The sequence below is a fragment of the Hydra vulgaris genome, chromosome 10, assembly GCF_038396675.1.
Source record: "Hydra vulgaris chromosome 10, alternate assembly HydraT2T_AEP".
NCBI classification, from domain to species: domain Eukaryota; kingdom Metazoa; phylum Cnidaria; class Hydrozoa; order Anthoathecata; family Hydridae; genus Hydra; species Hydra vulgaris.
Window position 1 is genome coordinate 20,007,763 of NC_088929.1, and position 22,246 is coordinate 20,030,008.

General features: G+C 28.4%; 1 protein-coding gene and 1 non-coding gene across 2 annotated transcripts; one reads left to right on the forward strand and one right to left on the reverse strand.

The window, feature by feature from the left end:
• Window positions 1–7,644: 7,644 nt before the first annotated feature.
• Window positions 7,645–7,717, reverse strand: trnat-agu (transfer RNA threonine (anticodon AGU)). The gene has a single exon. It is a non-coding gene; the product is annotated as a tRNA-Thr (tRNA).
• Window positions 7,718–19,624: 11,907 nt separating this feature from the next.
• LOC100202503 (50 kDa hatching enzyme) lies at window positions 19,625–22,040 on the forward strand. The gene is made up of 6 exons (XM_065807448.1): window positions 19,625–19,922; window positions 20,391–20,622; window positions 20,806–20,923; window positions 21,167–21,297; window positions 21,479–21,706; window positions 21,796–22,040. Exons 1-6 carry the CDS (start codon window positions 19,848–19,850, stop codon window positions 21,906–21,908), a joined length of 897 nt encoding a protein of 298 aa, XP_065663520.1. The 5' UTR covers window positions 19,625–19,847; the 3' UTR covers window positions 21,909–22,040.
• The last annotated feature ends 206 nt before the right edge of the window (window positions 22,041–22,246 follow it).

The following is a 22,246-nucleotide window of genomic DNA, read 5'->3' on the forward strand; positions in this document are numbered from 1 at the left end:
TTTTTACGGTTTTTTTTCACTTTTTAATGGACATGGTGTTGTATCCCTCTAATAAAGTTATTGTACTATAAGACCTAATGTGGGATATTCAATAACAAACACAATACTATTTGACTTAGAAAATGTATTTAACTATTTTATTTATAATTCTCTTTACAAATACAAATAATACATCTATGTATTCAACTAAAATGGTATTTTAGATGCAAAAAACTCAGTCATCATCACGTAAGTCTCCTTCAGGGTACTCACTAGTGGTATTACTAGTATGCTTTAAGTTTTTATAAAAGTCATGGCAAACTGTAGGAACATATGGTAGTAATGCCAATAGATCATTATACTTTTGTTGCGATATTGGCAATGTAAGGTGTCGCCTTCGAAACCTAACAAAGTCAATCTCCTGGTTTTCATCAGCGAAATTACTTTTCAAAAACAGAGTTCTCATGCTGTTCTATTTTACTTGCAGTTGAACACAGGTTGACAGAAGAACTTGTTCTTTGTTGACATCTTTTTTTCTATTAATAAAGGGTGGATTTTCTCATGTTTTGACATCGTACAAAGACCTAAAATTTTTAAAATCTTCCAGTTCCATATTATGCACAGTATACTTCATTGAGGTCTGTCTGACTAACTGCTGCCAATCCCAGGGCGTTAGAATTGTCATTTTGTTAAGTTTTTTTCTCTTCCGCTCTATCAGTGCATGGACAGTATCTGCCTCCATATGCGTGTGGCCCTTTAGTTGAAACTTTTGAGTGATGATTTTTACTTGAGGATACTTATCGAGTATCCAAAAGAAACACATAATAAGGCTAATATTCTTATTCTGGCCGTAACAATTATCCGACCACAGAATAATTTCTTCAATGTCACTGCCAGGAATGACGGTATCTGCCCATTTCAGTAATGCAGATCCGATTTAATTTCCGCCACGAGCTCCTTTGGATTCGTCCCACATAATACAATGGACTGACGAATCAGAAGAATCAAAAAGGGTGTAATTCAACGTCCAAAGTTTTCTCTTGTAAAAGCTTATGCAATTTGTTATAAGGGGTGACGGCAAACATTTTTGAAGATCACCCGTTAATACCTTAAAGGTATTGTTAGCCCTTTTGGTGTCCTCGCTTTTTAAATCATACCTTAATTTAAATTCATCCAGATGTGCATTATGTTCTTCCTCAATAGAATTTGTTTCATCTAGAGTCAAATTATTATTTTTTAATTTTGCTTGAAAATAATCACATGTGTCACACGTGTCTATTTCTGGTGGTTTGAAATTCAACTTAAATTTTTTGTTGAACACATCGTAGTAGAGCTATTTTTTAGCTATTAACAAAGGGTTGAAATCATTTTCATTACAATCCTCTACATACAGTAGATATATATATCATACATTTTCTCTATGTTCAGGTTCGGACCCAAATACTTCATATCACTCTTTTCCCTAGTGTAATGACTGCTATAATTTGGGAAGGAAGAGATGTGTCTTATTACACTTTCAACAGTGTCATTATATGTTTTATTGACGGGAGTTTGCTTACCCCTTTGATCGATTTTTACAATTCCACCTGGTTCAATATTTTTCAAAACATTAACTACCACGGTGTTTGATATAGATAGTGTATTTAAAAACATAAGTTTACATACTCTAGTTCGTATGCCTTTTACTGTAAAATAATATTGTAGAGTATTTTGTTTTGACTTATTGGAGGCAAGGTCTCGTTTTCTTGAACGGACAGTACTATGCTTCTCTACACATGAAACAATGAATTGCCGTTTTATGTCATTTCCCTTCTCCTGACTCCAGTATGCATTAAAGATCTCCTGTCTGTCACTTTGTAATAATTTTTCAGAACATTTCAGTCTGCAAGAACAAGGAGGTTTAATAATTCTGGCAGGGACAACTTTACCCTTTTTACTAATATATTCTTCACCTGCAGAATATTTACGTTTCTGAATATTACATGCCCATTCACTGGTATGAACGACACGTTTTTTACCTCTCTGAGTAGAAATAGATTTATTTTTCACTTTTTTCCTTACGCCTACTGTTCCTTGCAAATCTAGGCCTACTTGATTTTCTGCAATCAAATTTAAGTCTTTCTCAAGTATACGTAGCTCATGTCCATTTGAGTTTGTTTTAGCACTAGTTTTATTTCTACTGACCTTATTTTGTATTTCATTAAATACAGGGACATCATCACTGGAATCCGTTTTAGAGCTTGGAGGCTCATAATTATTGTCCCAATCAGAATCATCATCATCTTCGTCGAAACGCAAGTCATCTCCATTATCCTCTTCATTTTCAACATCCTTGCTGTTTGTATGATTTGGTTCTGAAATAAAACAAGTCTTATAATATTACATGTAAAACATAATATTTTGAAGTTTAGGTTCATAACAAAACATTACATTAACTGTTTGAGGTTATGTATATCACATTAAAAATAATGAGCAAAACAGTAGCTTACCTGTAGTAGAATCTTTTTTAGAACTTTTCAATAGTTCCAGAATCTTTCTCCCACGAGAATTATGGTTCATTATTCTTACTATTACTAAAAAAGAGCAAATATTATGACTTAAAACACATCCAACTATCCGTGCGTTCTATTGTACCCACCTGGTAAGTGGCAGTTAACTTGTTTCTCCCAAACGCTTTCAATTAGTTAGCTATGAAGCTTTGACACTATTGGCTGCTGAGAATAGGTTGCCAGGGCGACAGCACGTAAGCGCCGCCTAGATGACACACTGCGCATGTCAACCAATCTCGCCGAAGTCCAAACTACGGTAAGATGAGGAAGTAACTGAACTTACCGAGTAACCATAAAAGAACGCTTGTGGTAAGTTACAATGACTTCAAGTACCCATAAAAGAACGTGACTTCCAGTTAACCGCAAGTCACCAGGTGGGTATAAACGAACGCACGGTATGTAAACTCATCAGAACTGTCAAAAGTACTCTTAGTTCGCTAACAATCCACCAGGCTGTGTGGAGGTATACAACACTATGTCCAGTAGTAATTCACATGCTTCAAAAGAATAAAACACCAAGTCCACATGGTGTTCTATCCCTCTAAATGAAAGTGGGCTTGGTGTTGTTTTAAAACATGCTATATCTGGTTCTAACTGGTTTTGGACATAGTGCTCTATTCCTCTAAGAAATATGAGAAAAGCTGATTTTAACTCTGTAATAAAGTCAATATGGAAAAAAATGGACATAGTGTTGTATCCCTCCGAGGTACAGATATATATATATATATATATATATATATATATATATATATATATATATATATATATATATATATATATATATATAATATATATATATATATATACATATATATGAAAGTTTTATCTAATTCAAATAAACTTTTTAATTTGTTTACTTTTTATTTTTTAATTAACCGAACTTAACTGAAATAACTTTTCAATTTCTATTCCAAGTTCGGCACCGAAGTCGAAGACCCAGACCACCTTCGGTTTTCCTACGGAAACGGGATAGGGAAGGGAAAAATAGTCACATGAGTACGCGCAGTTTTCTATCGAACAAATTAAAACTTATACTAAGTATGCTCCAGCAATTGTTTAAATCATTAGCATGCATTGCGATACCTCGAGAAGCAAAACACCTCAACAAAGAACCGTTAATGCGCCGCACTTAGTATAACCTTCTCAAATAACATTTTCTACATTTGAAAAACAACCTTTCTTTACTAGACAACAATTTACATAAATCAGATACCAAATTTTGATTTAAAATGGAAGGAAACATGGTAATTAAAACCTTTGCAAAAGTTTCTTTTTGTGCATATAACTGCCAATGCTTTAAATCAAACTCGGTTTATATTTCCGAACTGGTCAAGTCATTTAATATTGTCTTAATATTAGAACATTGGCTTTTAAATATTGAACTCTTTTTGCTCAACAATATAGCAAAGCCGACACATAAAGTATTTTTTCATGTGGCAGAAAAAAAGCATATTGAAGACCATTTTTAAAAAAGATTTTCTCTCGTGTCCTCAAATAATTTATGAAGATAAAAATATCCTTGCTATTAAAGGTAAACAAAAGTGCATAAATCTAATCTTTATTGGTATTTACCTTACATCATGTCGAAACAGATGAAAATAATTGTTGCCCATATTTTGTAAGGAATCCCTTACAAAATATGAGCAACAATTAAACCTTGTTACGTCAGTTATAAAAACCATGACGATGTTAGTGAATGTATTATTGCTGGAGATTTTCAATCATATCCTGAAAAGATCTACAACCCTGAATATCTTAATAACTAATCACGCAATAAATTCTCTAACCCACTCTTTACTTTCATTAAATCAAATAAACTCTCGCCTATCTACATAATCAATGGCGCTGGTCCAACATACACTTATTAGCATAAAACTCTCTCTAACTTATCTTATATTGATCACATTGCAGCACTAAAAGAGTCATCGCTATCTTTTATAAGTACCAAAATTATTCCTCCTATGCCATTATACTTAGACATCACTTACCAATGGCTACGAGCATCGCCATTACATATACTAAATTATCAACCGTATTATATAGCACAACACAAAAATACAGATATATTCCGAAATATGCACAAAATAACAGAATTTTCATTACAATATATAATCTAAATCTATCTTTAGCTTTCAATAACTACACCTTCAATGAAGAAAAACAAGAAATCGAACAAGAATTAATGCAAACATGCGAACAATTTAAAAATGCTGCTCAAATAGCTTTTTAAGAAAACATAATTTGTATTCTAAATTGTGGTGAACAACGGAACTTAAAATATGGAAAAAAAATCTTTCATTTAACTATAAAAAATGGTAAAAATCAAGCTATAATAAGCCACCAGAACGCATGGAGTACAAAAGATACATAATAGCACGTAAAAACTTTCGTAAAGTGGTTGAAGCAGCCCAAAACAAAGAGGTTCATGAAAAAACAATAAATATTGAAAATCTGAGAATTACAAATTCTCAGAAGTTCTTGTACAACATTTGTAAATCCAATACCAAAACAACTACTCGGTTATTTTTAGTTAATAAATCGCAAAACATAAAAGATATCGTTCAAGGAATAATAATAAGATAAGGAATTCAGACAACATTTTCGAACTCTACTCAATAGGCCGCATATAATGAATAACAATTAAAACCCAATTCAAATTCCACCACCTGATTATTTAGTTATTACAACAGCTTATATTATAAATAGTATCTCACTACTAAATAGTAATAAGTTACCAGATAGCTATGGGATAAGCGCTTAACACCTTAAAAACTCTTTAACAACAGTATGCTTTTGTGACTCTCTAAATTTTATAACAGTATTCTAACGAATGGGAAGGTCCCAAAAGATCTATCAACTTCAACAATTATTCCACTTATTAAATCATATAAAGTATCTCTTAATGATCCAAATAATTACCGTAGAATAAATATTTTACCTACCTTTACTTAACTTCTAGAATATCTAATCTTACTTACATGTCCTAGTATAACAGATAGTCATTTAAAAAAAAATACAGCTCTACTCTCCTCGCAGAGTTTCTATTGAGTGAAACAATAAAGCACTATAAACATGTGCAGTTTAGATGCCAATAATACTTTTGATACTTGCAACTGAAATCTGCTATTTGAGAAGCTCTATGTCGAAAAAACCTCCATTGTCCGTAGAACACACAATTTCATCGCTTTATTTATCCGTACTGCAAACATATCATATCAAGAACTTACCTCAAATCAATTTAGTGTTTCATAAGGAGTGCGGCAAGGTTCTATTCTATTGCCTCATCTATATAACATTTATATTGAAAGCAGTCTAAATAAAATAGTTTCAGAATACAAAGTAGGATCGACATTAAATGGTATATATAAGGGTATCATTCTACTTCTACTTTGAAACAAAGTAAATCGATTTATCAGGCTGTTAAAAAATTAAACTTGCTGTTCACTGATATTGAAGCAATTACTTGCAACCCAAAAAAATTCTTTTACAAATTAAGTGATTACTAAATGTACTACTCTTGGTTTAAACATCTTCCAGTATGATAGAAGGGAAAAAAACTAAATTTACACAACCAATGGAAGAACTGCCTGCGGATGTTGGAATAGTATTAAAAAGATCGTTCCAGTTATAGAACTTAAAAGAACAAAGAGTGACTTTTAAAACTTTGATGGTGGAGAATGTTCCGAAAACACTAACCCAATTAAGTGTAGAAAACATACTAGTAGCTAGTACTTAAGGCTAACAACTTTGAAAGCCGTGTTGTTTTACTGGTCGAAATTTTATAAAGTAACTTTAATATAGTGAATTGTTAAAATGTGACGACATTTCATTTTCTTAGACAAAGTGCAAGTTAAGCAGTTTGCTGCACACAATGTTTGTCAATGTTTGCCAGCCATCAAAATCGCGTTTCAATCTACGATACGTTACACCTTCTGTTAAACTTTTTAACAGAGGGTGTTAAGTTCACCATAATTGCTAAACATTTTTAACAACAAGGTAAGATTATTAGCTCCACAAATCATTTAGAATCATGTGTTTAATTAATTTTGAATTCATCTGGCACAAACTGTTAAAATGGCCTTAAGAAAATGCGCCTAATGTTCTTGCCCTGTGGCCGGGCAGTTCACCCTATTTAAACCACATTGAAAACTGTTGGGTAAAATTAAAAGCATAAGTTTGTAAACAGAACCCAACTTCACAAACAGATCTGAGAAACAGAGCCGTGCTGTAACTTTTTAGGGCCCTTAAATTTTTTTTTTAATTTTATTGAATTCATTTTTATTGGGTTTTATTTCTTAAGAAAAAAGCTATACAAAGAGATTATGTATCAATTTTCCTAGCTCTTTTGCGGTAACATTTTCTATCGACAGTATTGTAAATCCTGAAAGTCTTTCCTGTGACATTGTTGAACGCAGATAATTTGCAATTAATTTTTTTGTTTTCATTTGACTGATTTTTAAAGTGAAATTTTTTCAAAGGGAAATTTTGAGCGGAATTTCATTGTCATTTGAATGGAGTTTCATTCGATTTCGCGTGCAAAATTAGGAAATATTCCTCGAACTCGTAATAAAATAAAAATCTTAAGATTTGGCTTCTAGTGCTAGTTTCTTATAAATAAGTTTCATATTAGAAAAACGCGTTTTTAATATTTGGTTCCTCTTAAATATCGCGGGCCCAGTGCAATTGCACTTGTTGCACTTGCGAAAAGTACGGCTCTGCTGAGAAAAGACGTTATGAAAGCGTGATTTCATAAAGAAACAACCGAATATTGTCCTCTTGTTGCCTTAATACCGCCAAGATTTGAGGCTGTTCTAAAAGTTCAAGTAGTCCGTACAAAGTACTAAAACATGTTTTGTTCTGTGTTATCTTTATTCTTTCATATTCAAGAGTGCTTTTTTTTTGATCTAAAACAATTTTTGGTAAAAAAGGAGAACAATATGCTTTAGAAGTTTTTTGCTAATAGTTAGTAGTCGGATTATTTTGGCAAACTTTTAGAAACTTTTCTCGCAGTTACTGGAGTAAAAAAAATATTAAAACTCTCTCGTGTTTACTTGTTTCTTATTTAAAAACAAATAAATCTGATAAATAAATCAGACTTTTCAATAATTAAAAACTCAGGCACTGCCCGGATTTGAACCGGGGATCTCCTGTTTACTAGACAGGCGCTTTAACCGCTAAGCCACAGCACCGCGGCAATGAGTTAAAAATTATATATATTATATTTAAAAATTTAATAAATAACTCAGCATGATATTTTGCAACACTTTCGTCGAAAGCTTTCTTAAATAGCTTTTTGTTTCCCATACATTTACTGTTCTAATGAGGTTTCAAAGTTCGTTATATATATATACATATATATATATATATATATATATATATATATATATATATATATATATACATATATATATATATATATATATATATATATATATATATATATATATATATATATATATATATATATATATATATATATATATATATATATGTATATATATATATATATATGTATATATATATATATGTATATATATATATATAGGCCCTATCAGAGGGGGAGCCATATGGCCTGGGCCTCCAATTTTGTTGGGGCCTCACATTTTTAAAATACAATTTTTAAACACCAAAATAAGCATCAAAATAATAAATCTAAATTTCTAATTACTCTAAATGATTTAACTTAACGTTAACTTAAGTTAATAAATTAATTTCTTTTTCATAATTACAAATATCTAAACCTAAATTCGACATGATAAAGATTACGTCTGTAATGATGCAATTAACCTCGATCGGGCGCGCTTGATCAAATTGATTCAAGTCAATCATTTTTATTTCGTACGAGTTTTTGAGTTATGACTTATTGTTCTGCTTTTTAGAAGCTTCATTTTTTCTCTTCTTCTTTAGTTGTATTTCATCAAACGTAATTCAATTACGTTTTACAAAATGATAAGAAACAGTTCAAAATAAATTGATTCAATTACGAATTGAATCAATTTATTTTGAACTGTTTCTTATCATTTTGTTCAAACTGATATATTGCGCCTTTGTTCGTTACGTTTTGTACGTTAAATTTTGTAACTTTGAGAAAAGTAATATTTTTTTGTTCTGGTAAATATTTATTTATTTTTTAATCATAATTCAATATATAAATTTGTATAAGTTTGATAGATGTATAAAGGAATCTGTCCTACTTTAGTGTCTTTTGGCCCATATTCACGCCAAACCAAGTGTTTAGATTTTTACACCAACGTATAGTTATTGTATTACGTATTACCTGTCAAAAAATCTAATCTATTTTTGTTGTAGTCTTTATTTTTCAAATGTTTTACAGTAAATTAAGAAAAAAAATTCAAGCATAATTTAATCACATAAACTCATTACGATAAATTCCTTTTAACACCCACTCAACACATGTGAGAATAATAATTTTCAAAAGAGTATTAATAAAACCTGTTAAAATCTCAGTAATAATGTCAATCATTTCTTGTGGATCATTAGGTCGTGGTTGTATCCTTCTGAATAAATTTTTCATCACACCAGAAAACTCCTCGATACGATTAAGTTGAGGGCTGTAAGGTGGTAAAAACTGTATTGCTGATGCTTGTATTGTTTTCGTTTGCCATTATATTTTTCGTCAAAAAAAATACTGAGGTATTTTTATAATGACAAAAATTGTGGACGCGACGAAAATAATTATGGACTGCAACGAAAATAATTATGGACGCGACGAAAATAATTGTGGATAATAGGGGAAACCGGGGCTAGTTAGCCGCAGGGGTAAGTTGACGAACTGCGTTTATCTTTAGAGCCTTTCATCAGAAAGTGACAAAAATTACTCAGAAACTTCCTCATTGACCATTTCATCATTCACTGTAGTATTGTCAGGATTTGCGCATGCGCATGGGAGATATTGAGATTTATGCGTTTTTTGGACAAAAACGTAACTTTTAGAACATCGCTTCCTTTTTACTTTACAAAGAAAATAATAAGTCGTATGAAAAAAAAATTATTGTAAAAGTTCCAGTCACAATTGATTTACTATATCCAGTTGGACTTTTTTTCAAAGCTGCCGTTTTTCAGGATCTATAGACTGTTTATTAAAAAAAAAGCTTTCGGGGTAAGTTGACAAATTTTTTACGGGGTAAGTTGGCTCATAGCATTTACTATGGAAAAAAATATTTATTTTTATAAAATTATTTTTTTTTATTTTTTTTATTTTAAACAATATTGAAAATATTTATTCTTACAAAAAAATTAAAAAAAATTTTGTTTAGTTTTTTTTTCCACAGATAAAAGGTGGGTTACTGTTTGGCTTTTATACGGACTAATATTTGGTACCAGCTAAAAGTAATATTAAATTTTGGGATAAAATTGTTGCAAAAATTAATTTTAAAAAAATTTCTTTTAATTTTGCACTTAATAGTGCATTAATAATCATTTTTATAGTTTGCGCCAACTTACCCCCGTGGTGGGGTAAGTTGGCGCAAATTTTTTTTTTTTTTTTTTTAAGGGTCCGGAAAGGCCCCAAGAATTTTTTTTTTTAAATGAATGCAAATTTTATAAGATACCCTAATCCATACTCTTTAAGACTACACTTTAATATTTAAAAAAAAATGTACTGTTAGGGCTACAGAGCTCATAGAGTAAAAACCGAGCCAACTAGCCCCGGTCTCCCCTACTGTAATAAAAAATAGTTTTTATTTTATACATTTTTGGTAATTTTCTAATGATAGAGTTGCTTAAGGTGGCACACAACTGAAAACCAGTTTTTTTGTAAATAATCAAAATTTTGATTTTTTTTTTTTTAATGACAATTATTTTATATTAAAATAAAATAAAAAACAGATAATTTTTTTTTTTAATTAATTTTATTATCCATAATGGCCAAAAATGGGTTGTAAAACATGTGTTTTTAGTAAATCTTCAAAACCTAATAACTTAATTTTGCCTCAACTACTGAAACTAAAATTTTGAACATAGCTTCCTAATCATATTTCACCCTGTTTGACCGTGGGAATTTTTATAATTTAAATTATTTCATGAAATATTGCATTTCTAACAAAATCACCTAATATATATATATGAAATATCAATAAATTCAGCACTATAAACATCAATATTTCACTTTCTATAACTTTTTATGAAAATTCTGAGGGTTAAATGAAGTATTATATTATGATAAACAAATCCTGAAAATTGTATTATGTAATTCTGTTTTGTTAATGAGAAAATGTGTTTCAAAGTTTAAAAAAATACATATTGAGAAAAAAGCAAAAATAAGAAAAAAATATATAACAACATAAAAATTATCAAAATCCACCAGAGATGTAACTATCAGTTGTTTCTTTTAATTTGCTGATCGTCTATGAAACCTTTTTTAACTGCTCTTATTTTTTTTCTCTGCATTTTACTTTTATCCGTTGACTTTGACTTCATATGTCGAATTCTGGTTTTGTCAACTTTACTTGACGAAGCTAATGTAACAATTCCACTCAAGCCAAAGTATTTTAAAACTTCTAATACACCATTAGCACCATCATTATAATGCAGCACTGCTGAGTATGTTCCCATTTCAATTGTAGACTTACTAACAAATGTGTGCTTTGGTACGCGAGATCATATAATAGAATTTAATGCTTCATTGGCATTTTGCGTCGTTCCATGCAAACATTTAATTAGAAGATCATCAGCCTGAAGATCCTTGATGATTGGTAAAATAAGATTCTTAATCCAGATAGGTATACATGATTTTGATTTGTAATTTGTATTATTTAGAGCCCAATATTTGCACCAACTTGCCAATCCTCTTGGGCAAAATTGATGTTGCATTTGCTGGTTTTCAAAGTTGGTAAAATGAAATAAAATAGCATAAACTGCCTTTTTCATAGCATACAAGTTGTTGACATTTTGACGAATGGCCATGCCATAATAGTTTTGCATAGAATTTATACATTTTTCTGTTAGGTTACCTCTACCTGATAAAGGTGTTTTAGTGCCTTTGTGTGCTTTGACTAAATTTCTAAGTCGTGTACCCAATCTTTTTTGCACATGACCTACACATTCAAGTTTTATTGGAGTGATGTCAAAATCCTGGTAAGGGTTTGAGTTTTTGACATCTTTGAATGAAGAAGTGTCTCCATCACCTAGAAACTCTTTATAAATTAGATTATTTTTTTTAACCGAGCGATTAAAAATTGTTACTGCTCCTGCAGACTCCATACTTCCAGACGAAGATTTGTGATTTATTTCACATTGATGATCAATTATCCAACACTGATATTCTGGAGTTCCTTTTTTACTGTTCCACATTTTACAGCCCATGCAGTACTTAGACAAAACTTCAATATCAATGCATTTATCCCCAGAAATCGCAGTAACTACGCCGTGCAATGAATTGTGACCGCGTTTCTGCCATGTACCATCAATTGAAACTCTTACACATGGTATATCCTGAGCAATGTCAACTTTTTTAGAGTCCTTAGTCGCTAATAACATACTTTTCTCTGAAGCACTTTTAAAGGCTACCATAATAGTTTTGTTTAATTTTTGAAATCCATTTTCAGATATACATTTTAAGTTCATGAAAGATAAAAATGTTTTTATAGCTTCATAACAACAGCCTATTTCTCAAAAGCTGTTATTGCACGAATATTAACATCATATGGTGAGTTAGCTGTTACTGCATCAAATTTAGCATTTATTGATTTGTTTGATGAATTAAATCTTTTAACATAATCACAGTGTTCACATTTTAATTGAAACAAATGTGCAAATCCTTTTCTACTGGAATCAACATCTGTTAAAAGTAATGGCTGAAAGCAGTTGTTGCATGCAGTTTTAGCTATAAGTTCTTTAAGAATTGAAAAATTAATAAAAACAAAATAGTTATCTTTTCCAGAATCAAATGTATTCGAGTAGTTGGGTTTGATTTTCCTTTCACTAGAACAGCTACTTGCTGCTTGAGTTGTGGACGATGTCATCGTCGATGATAAGATGTAAGAAGAAGATGATTTTTTATTTCCAACAACACCATTCCATTTTCGTTTTATCCTTCTTGATAAATTTTGTTTAGTTTTATTTCCTTGTTTATTCATTTAAAAACAACTTTATTCCAACTAAATTGAAATCAATTTTTAAATTATTTGGTATAAAATGAGAGAAAAGTTACAGTATAAAAGACTAACATTAACAGATTAAAAACACTCTTGTTCGTGAATAAAATTTTGAATTATGACTTTTAAAACTGAAAACTAACAAGAGTCTGCGTATAACAAATTAAAACCAAGTTTGTGATGGTGTTTTACTGTTTTGAATTCAGAAAAACTCCTATGACTGATGGTTGCTAAGGCGTTGTTAGGGAATTTATTTTCAAGTGTCATCTACTAAAATGATATTAAATCAACTTTTATATCATTTTTGAGACTAATTTTTTTTTTATATGTTCAAGGAATGGTTATAGAATCAAAATACCCAAAAATCTAAAAATTGATTTTTTTCAAAAAACTTGCTTTTTTTCAGTTGTGTGCCACCTTAAATCATCTACCAAATAAAATTCACTATTTAATAAAAATATTGATCTATAGTAGCTTGTATCATTATTAAATATTGTGCAACATATAAAATTGAAACAACGTTTATCAATTATAAATGATAATTGGATATCATTTATATTCAGTTCATCTTCTTGAAATACCTCTAAAAATAAACAAAATGGATGAAATAAAAACTTTGCAGTAGAATCATAAGGCAGATTTTACACAATTCATTTAACTTAATATACAAATATGTTATTTTATATGCGTTTTAAATCAAGATATACTCATTGATATTCGGAAAATTAGTTTTGTTACAAGTTAAGCAATTAAATTGAATTGTCTAAAAATCTATTTAAAAACGGAAGAACGCATTGCGTTCTGTATCAAGAATACTGAAAGTTAATAAATCATTTGGTTTTAATCTCATAACAAGAAGAATCCATATAGTTTTAACTCTATCCCATTCACAAATTTCAATGAGAGAAAGTATATCGGTTACGTGATTATATACTTTTATATTTTGTTTTTCTCTTTTAATACACTTATGATATTTCATAACAATAAAGATGAGCACTAAATAGCCAACAAAAAATTATAAAAATAAATAAAATTGCGCAAGTGTTTTGAATGTCCAAATTCGAAATTTTTTGGAACGAAGGGACGCCAATATTTTTGAAGAAGAATAGAAGAAGCCTATCAGCCCGAGTGTTTAAACCCTACTATTAAACACAGAGGAGACTCTTTACAAATTTGAGACTGTTTATCTTCATCTGGAGTAGGTGATTTGATGAAAATAGGGGAGCGACTCATCGGGGAACGTTATGTGGATATCCTAAGGCACCATGCTGTATCATCCGGAATGGGACTTATTGGTCATAATTTTATTCTGCAGCAGGACAATGACCCAAAACATTGTTCCCAAGTGGCAAAAAATTTTTTAAATGAAATGGCAGAGGAAGGAGTACTGGAATTGATAACCTGGCCTCCCCAGAGTCCAGTTTTGAATATAATTGAGCATATATATATATATATATATATATATATATATATATATATATATATATATATATATATATATATATATATATATATATATATATATTTAAATGTACTTATTAAAAAATCCAATTCGTTTTCGCCTTCAGTTTATCACAAAAAAATGTATACAAATCTTTTACAAAGTTTTTTTAGTTTTATTCCCTCTCGCTACAAATTTGGACTTGTTCGTTGCTTGATTGATCGTACATTTAAAATTAATAATTCTTGGATTGGTTTTGATAAAGATATTAAGAATCTATCATTAGTTTTACAAAATAATAAATTTCCACAAAAAATTATTGACTATAAAATTAAATCCTATATTGATAAGAAAATGAACCCATCTGTTTCTAACATTGTTAATAGCTTAAATATAAGATACTTTATGCTTCCATATATTGGAATGTACTCCAATTACACTAAAATGAAAATTTTAAAAATTGTTCATAAATATTGCAAGGATGTTCTAATAAAATTAATTTTCACTACTAATGAAGTACAAGATTGTTTTTGCTTAAAAGAGTCATTTCCTAAACAGCTTAAATCTCATGTTGTCTATAAATTTTCTTGCGCTGGATGTAATGACAGTTATATTGGAGAAACCTCCAGACACTTGGCAACTAGAGTAAATCAGCACCTTAAAAGTGATAAACAATCTCATATATTTAAACACTCAAATTTATCTCTTAATTACAAAAATTTAGCTAACTGTGATTCTTTTGAGATTTTGGATAATGCTCCAACCAAGCACAAATTAAAGATAAAAGAAGCCCTCCACATTAAATGGGAAAGTCCCTCTCTTAATAATCAAACTTTACATTATGCTGTAAATTTATCTATTTAATTTTACTGTCAGTTTATTATTATTTTTTTTTGACAGTTGGTTATTTTGATTGGTTATTTGCCGAGTTATTTTGTAATAAATATATTGGTTTATTATGTATAATTTTTTGTCCGTTAATATTTCTTTGTAAAGACTATTTTTTAATATTTATTTCAGAGTTTTTTATTATAGTAAAATAATCTTTTGAAAATGTAAATAAATTTTACGAACATGTCAAGAATAAAAAACATCGTGTTATCTTTAAAAATAGTTATATATATATATAAATATATATATATATATATATATATATATATATATATATATATATATATATATATATATATATATATATATATATATATATATATATATATATATATATATATATATATATACACACACATTCACAAAAATTAAAAGTTTTGTTCAGAAATGTTAGAAAAAACTCTTAAAACATAAAAATTGAAATTAAATTACGTCGTATTAGCTTTAACGTTGCTAATATTTTTTACAAAATGAGCTTTTTAAAATCACGTTATTTCAAAATGGGGCAAGATAGGGCAGCTAAATTTTTTAGTTTCTTATAGAATGATCCAAACTCTCTTTAAAAAAAGAATTGGCTTCGCGAAGAGGAAGTCAAAGGTAAAAAGTCCTGGCTCCATAAAAATCAGTTTCAACTTGTAATGTTAAAATTGCATTTTTAAATGCGTAGTTTGTATTAATACATATTTAAATAGTTTCATAAATTAAGATAGAATTATCTATTATCTTTCTATATAATAATTTTAAAATGATAGGCTTTGTATTTAGGGAGAAAATTATGTTTTAATAATGATAAAATTTTAATGATAGAAAAAAGCTGTTTTTGGTCAATTTCAAACATAAATTTTTAAATCTATTACTAAAGTGCTTGATTTTTTTTTATACCGTTCGAAAAAACTGTAGAAAATAGTTAGCTAATAAAATCATTTAAATTGCCCTCAAAAATTACTCAAAAAACTGTGTTTTAGCCAAATTTTAAGTGTTTCTAAATCACTGTGTGGTGCTCTGTGATAAAACCGTAAGAATCTTAATATACTAATAAAAAAACTTGAATATTATGGAGCAAAAAATAATAAGTTACTTTGGTTTAAAAGTTGTTTGACCAATAGAAAGCAATTTATACAAAATGAGCAAAAGAAAAATAACTCTATATGCTGTAACTTGTGTGTTCCCCAGGGCTCTATTTTAGGGCCCTTATTATTCCTAGTATATATAAATGATTTAAATTTAGATAATTTAACAGACTTCTTAAATTGTATTCTTTATGCAGACTCCAATCTTTTTTATTCCCACAGAGATATTAAAACACTTTTTGAAACAGTTAACGAACAGTTGGGTAAGGTTAATGAGTGGTTTATAAGTATTAGACTTTCTCTAAATGTGGATAAAACCAAATTTATTTTATTCCATAAAGTAAATAAATTAGAAAATTTCCCATTAAACTGCCAAATCTTATAATCAATAACGCTAACATTAAAAGAGAAACTTCAGTAAACTTTTTGGGCGTAATATTAAATAAACATTTACGTTGGAGTGTTCATATAAACAGTATCGAGAAAAAATATCAAAAAATATTGCCGTGATATATAGGGCTGAACCATTTCTAAATAATAAATTCTTAAAAAGTTTATTATTTTTTTCATTCATTGTTAGTTGATTTATTGCAATATTGCACGGGCAAGTACAAATCATACAAAATTAAAAAAATTGTACAGTAAACAAAAACATGCGTGCAGAATATTATTTGGAGCTGATAAAACTGTACCATGCGAGCCTCTTTTGAGTATACTTGGCGCCTTAAACGTTTATAAAATCAACTTACACCAAGTTTTAATGTTCATGTATAAAATAAAGATGGGGTATTTTTTAAAATATTTAATTCCTGTTGTGAAAAAGTAGTTCATAAATACCCGACAAAATTTTCAGATAATAACTACATAGTCCCTAAATATAATTCAAAACAAATTACATATTCAATTCAATATCGTGGACCTTATTTGTGAAAAAAAGTTTTCTAATATTGCAAATACGAAAAAAGTTAGTATACAACAGTTTAATAATGAATCGAAACAGGTGTTATTACTTATGGATTTTAATATATCCGATTTTAAATGCTTCTTTTAAACTAAAATTAAGTTATATAAAATATGTCTCAGAATATATCAACTTTTTTTTATTAATTCAGTTATGGTGTTTCCTCTAATCTTAAAAGTTATTGTTGAAATCTAATCTGAATTCTTGAATATCTTTTATTTTTTTATTTTAACTACAAATAAATTTTTATTTATTTTACTTTTATACAAATTAGTTTTAAAATATACATAAAAACGGTTTTTTATATGCATAAATTACGGTTGTTGTAAATTAAGTACTCTTTTATTTTTAATTTCTCGTACTTTATTTAAATATTACTTTATTACAACCTGCTATTATTTTATTTTTATATTTTTCAATAAATAAGTTGTATAGTATACATATATAGTACGACTCTTGCAAATACATGCTCTTTAATTAATTTATATTTTGCTTCTTTTCTTTCAATTTTTCTTGTTTACTTTATAATTACTCTTAACATGAATATTGTTAAATATTTTTTAAACTAACTGTTATTTATTTTGCATTTATAGTTTTCCATAAATAATTTGTAAAGTATAAATATATTGTACGTTATTGTAAAAACGTACGATTGGGGCTCGGTGATTAAATAAAATAACGTCTTCTACTTGCCCCGCCAACTTTTAAATTATAAAAGTTATTAAACGGCGAAATAAACAAACGAGCAAAAAAAAAAAAAAACTTCTTGGGGCTTCTTTATAAAAATAAAAAAATAATAAAATAACTTAAACTCTGCGTTCTTTAAAGTAACAAAAAAACCAAAGTCCTGTTACAATTTGAGCAGCCGTGGCGCAGTACTAGGGCACTTGCCTCAAAAAGAAAGGATGCTTGGTTCAAACCCCAGCTCTGGGCAAGTTTTGCGACATCGACTAGGAAGGAAGTGTGAACTTTTTAAACCAATTAAATGCTCATCCGCGATGCTCTGTGATAAGACCTTAAGGACTTTATGGGGCACCTAAATAAAATAAAAAAATAAAAAATGTTTACAACAAACTGTCTGTTACTATGAAGGTATTAGATGCAATTGGCGTATTAAATGCGTTGTAAGCGTCTTCTTTAAAATTATAACAATTTAAGTAAAAAAAAAAATTTTGGCCATAGTTTGTTCAGGAAATCTATATATCGAAAATTTACTACTTAAAATCTGATAACATTTTGTAGAAATATTCAAATTTTATAACTATTTTAATTCAAAAATAATGTATTGAAGGGTTTTCTAATGATGTATATACAAAGAATTATTTTGTTACAAACTTAATGTTTAAAGGTGGGTTTCCACTCATCCGTTTTTCTACGGGAGCGGGAAAGGGAAAGGAAAAATAATCACGTGAGCATGCTTAGTTTTCCTTCGGATAAATTAAAACTTATATAACGCATGCTCACGTGATTATTTATCTCTTACAATTCCCGTTCCCGTAGAAAACCAAATGATTGGAAACTCACCTTAATTCGTTTTAGTTACTGAGTTTTTCACAGGTCGGTAAATTTGGCGCTGCCAAAATTAAAAATGGTTAATCAGCATAAATTATCTCCTTAGAGCAGTCCTTAATGAAACTCTTATAACTTATAATTTATGTATAATAACTTATAATTTATGCTACTTGGAGTTTAATAATATACTCGCATTTTAATAATACTCGCATTTTATTCAGATCATATTTTCGAATAAAATTAATAATTATTTTTGCTAAAAATGGACAGGAAAAAACCATTTATCCTACATTTAAAAAAAGGAAAAAATATTTAGAAATAGCAAATAATCATAAAATAACGTACTTGTAATGTAAAAAAAAAAAAAATTTAAATCTAAATTATTAAGAAAATTGTTTATCTTGTTACAATACACAAAAATAATTTAAATGTCCAAACAAATAAATATTTTTAGGTGTCTTATGAAAAGGGTGCCGAAAATCTCTCACTGCTGAAACTACCCGTCCTTACCCTCATAATAATAATAGTAAAGCCGTTTGACAACAGTTGGTAAGTTACTTGAACAATCTGACCAAAATTAGAGATAAAAACAAAATAATATTAAAAGAAAAAAATACCAAAAAAATCTAAATAAAAAAAAATCTCTAAAACCAGCAATAACGACTAGAATAACTAAGTCGTATTTATAAAGAAAAACTGTTGAACATTGAAAATAAATTTGATTTAAACACATAGTAATCATATAAATAAAGGTTAAATGTTACGCGTAAGCATAAAAGGTAACCGTAATTGTACTCTCGTTGTTACCATAAATCTGCAGGCTAATTGTCAGGGTTAAAGTTTTTAAAGTTGTTTTAAACACATTTTTAAGTTTAGATTAGCAAATAAGAATACTTTATGTAATCAACTGCATACATAACTACATTTATAAGTGTAATGTACATAATTTCTTGTTATACTTAATTTTTTATGATTAGCTTTGATTGTAGCTATATTCCATGTAACTAGCTGTGTAAAGATAACATCGCTAATTTCTCCACTTTAATACAACCATCTGTTTCAATATCATTTTAGAAGAGTTTCTATAGACCACAACATCTGCTTTCGTACTTTTTGTGACTTTGTACCAACTTCTCAATTCTTACGCTCGTTTTATAATAAATATGCAATTTAACACGTAAATTTGATTGGTTACTAAGAAATTTGTTTGTACACTTTGCTTACTCGTGTTTGTAATTTAAAAAATTAACCTGATCCCAGGTTTCTTTTAACTTTCAAATAAATTGAAAAACTTTTAAAACTCTATTTCAATTTTTTTAAACATATGAAATGATGTTAAAAGTATTTGCCCTTGAGTGTCTCTTAGTTGTTGTTGTAATCTGTAAGGCAGATATAGATGCGGAGGTAAGTTATTTATTAAAAACCAAGAAAAGCAAAGCATTTAAAAAATTATCAAATATAATATATATATATATATATATATATATATATATATATATATATATATATATATATATATATATATATATATATATACATATATATATATATATATATATATATATATATATATATATATATATATATATATATAAAATATATATATATATATACATATGTATATATATATACATATATATATATATATATATATATATATAATGTAACTTTTAAATAAAGTTATATATATATATATATATATATATATATATATATATATATATATATATATATATATATATATATATATTGATATTGACAGATACTGAATAGTTTAATTGTATTAATAATAAATAAAAATTTAAATTAAAAACTTTTTTGACAATGTTTCACTTTTTTTTTGAACCCATTCTTTCCTTGTTTTCTATATAGGACTTCTTAACATCATTTGGTTACTTAAACCGAAATGCTTTCAATCGAGTTTCAGTAACTGATGCCATTAAAGATTATCAGAGTTTTAACAATCTTCAAGTCACCGGTGTTGTTGATGAAAATACAAAAGCTGAGATGGCTAAACCTCGTTGTGGTAATCCAGATCGACACGGGTATAACGGCTATTCGAAATGGACAAAGACAACATTGACTTATTCATTTAGAAATAAATGTAACGATTTATTATAATTTATATTTAACTCCATAAAAAGTTTAATTTATCAGTCAAGCAAACATTTTCTTGAAAAACACTTATGAACTAACGAATGATATTTTGAAAAATTAGTTTACTCTTGATTTAGATTACGTAACAATAGCATTACAATTAATATGCAATTACTGATGTTTGCTTTAGGTGAAGATTTAAGCGACGTTGCAGTTAGACAGACGATTCGAGAAGCTTTTAAAATGTGGTCTGATGTTACGCATTTGGCTTTTACAGAAACCAGCGGAAAAGGTGATATCACTATTGGGTAGGTTAATTAAAATTTTGATTTTCATTGGTTTTTTACCTGTTTCAAATTATTTAAACATGTATGAAAAAAATAAATATCAAAATAATAATGAAATATAATGAAAAAATTTTATTTGAAGTTTTAGCCTAATTCTTAAAACCGTTGATAACTTATGATATATATATATATATATATATATATATATATATATATATATATATATATATATATATATATATATATATATATATATATATTTAGATTTCATCACAATTCCCACGGAGATAACTCACCTTTTGATGGGCCTGGACGGGTTTTAGCTCATGCTTACTTTCCACCAGAAGGACGTTTATGTTTTGATGAGGGTGAAAGATGGGTCATTAAAACAACTGGTAAATATTTTCCTTTATTTTTATAACTTTATAATACATATTGGGTTTTATTTTTTTATACTTTATACTAAACTTTATTTCATTTTAAAATTTAGTATGTTTTAAATGGAGTTAAAAAAGTTTTTTAAGTAACAAAAAAACTGTAAGAGTTTATAAAATTATATAAATTGTAACCTTCTAGGTACTGATCTTTTTGAAATTGCTGTCCATGAGATCGGTCATATCCTTGGATTAGAACATTCAAATATCCAAGGAACAATCATGTATCCATCATACTCAGGGTATCGACCTAATTTGCAGTTACATCAAGACGATCGAAGACGCATTCAGCAAATGTACGGCGTAAAAACCGGAACTGGCACTGGAACTGGCACCGGAACTGGAACTGGTACTGGTACTGGAACTGGAAGTAAGTAATTACTTTAAGTAAAAATTTAAAATTTTACAGCTTGCAAACTATTATCAAGTTATTATGCAAATTTTAATTAATATTTTTAGGTTGCTCAGATAAAGTAACTGATTGTTCAAAAAATCTCGCTTATTGTAGATCTCCTCCACAATGGCATGATTACATGAAAGCATCATGTGCTAAATCATGCAGATTTTGTTAATATAATAAAGCACCAACTTTAAAAAGACGTCTGCAATAAGAACTTGTTGAACATTTTACAAAATACTATGACTCAATTTGTAGAGCACAATATTAATATTTTATTTCAATAAACTGTAATAGTAATCAACAACTTGTGATAACTTTACTTTAAAGCTCATTACGTAGTCAACAACCCATAATAACATCTTTTTTGTATAAACGTATATTGTTTCTGTTTGTATTATAGCAGTGTATTACTTTAACTAAATATACTTATCTAAAATGAGTTTTGGACAAGTATATTTAGTTTACTAGTATACAATATGAAATTAAAGCAAACTGATGTAACTTTTTTTA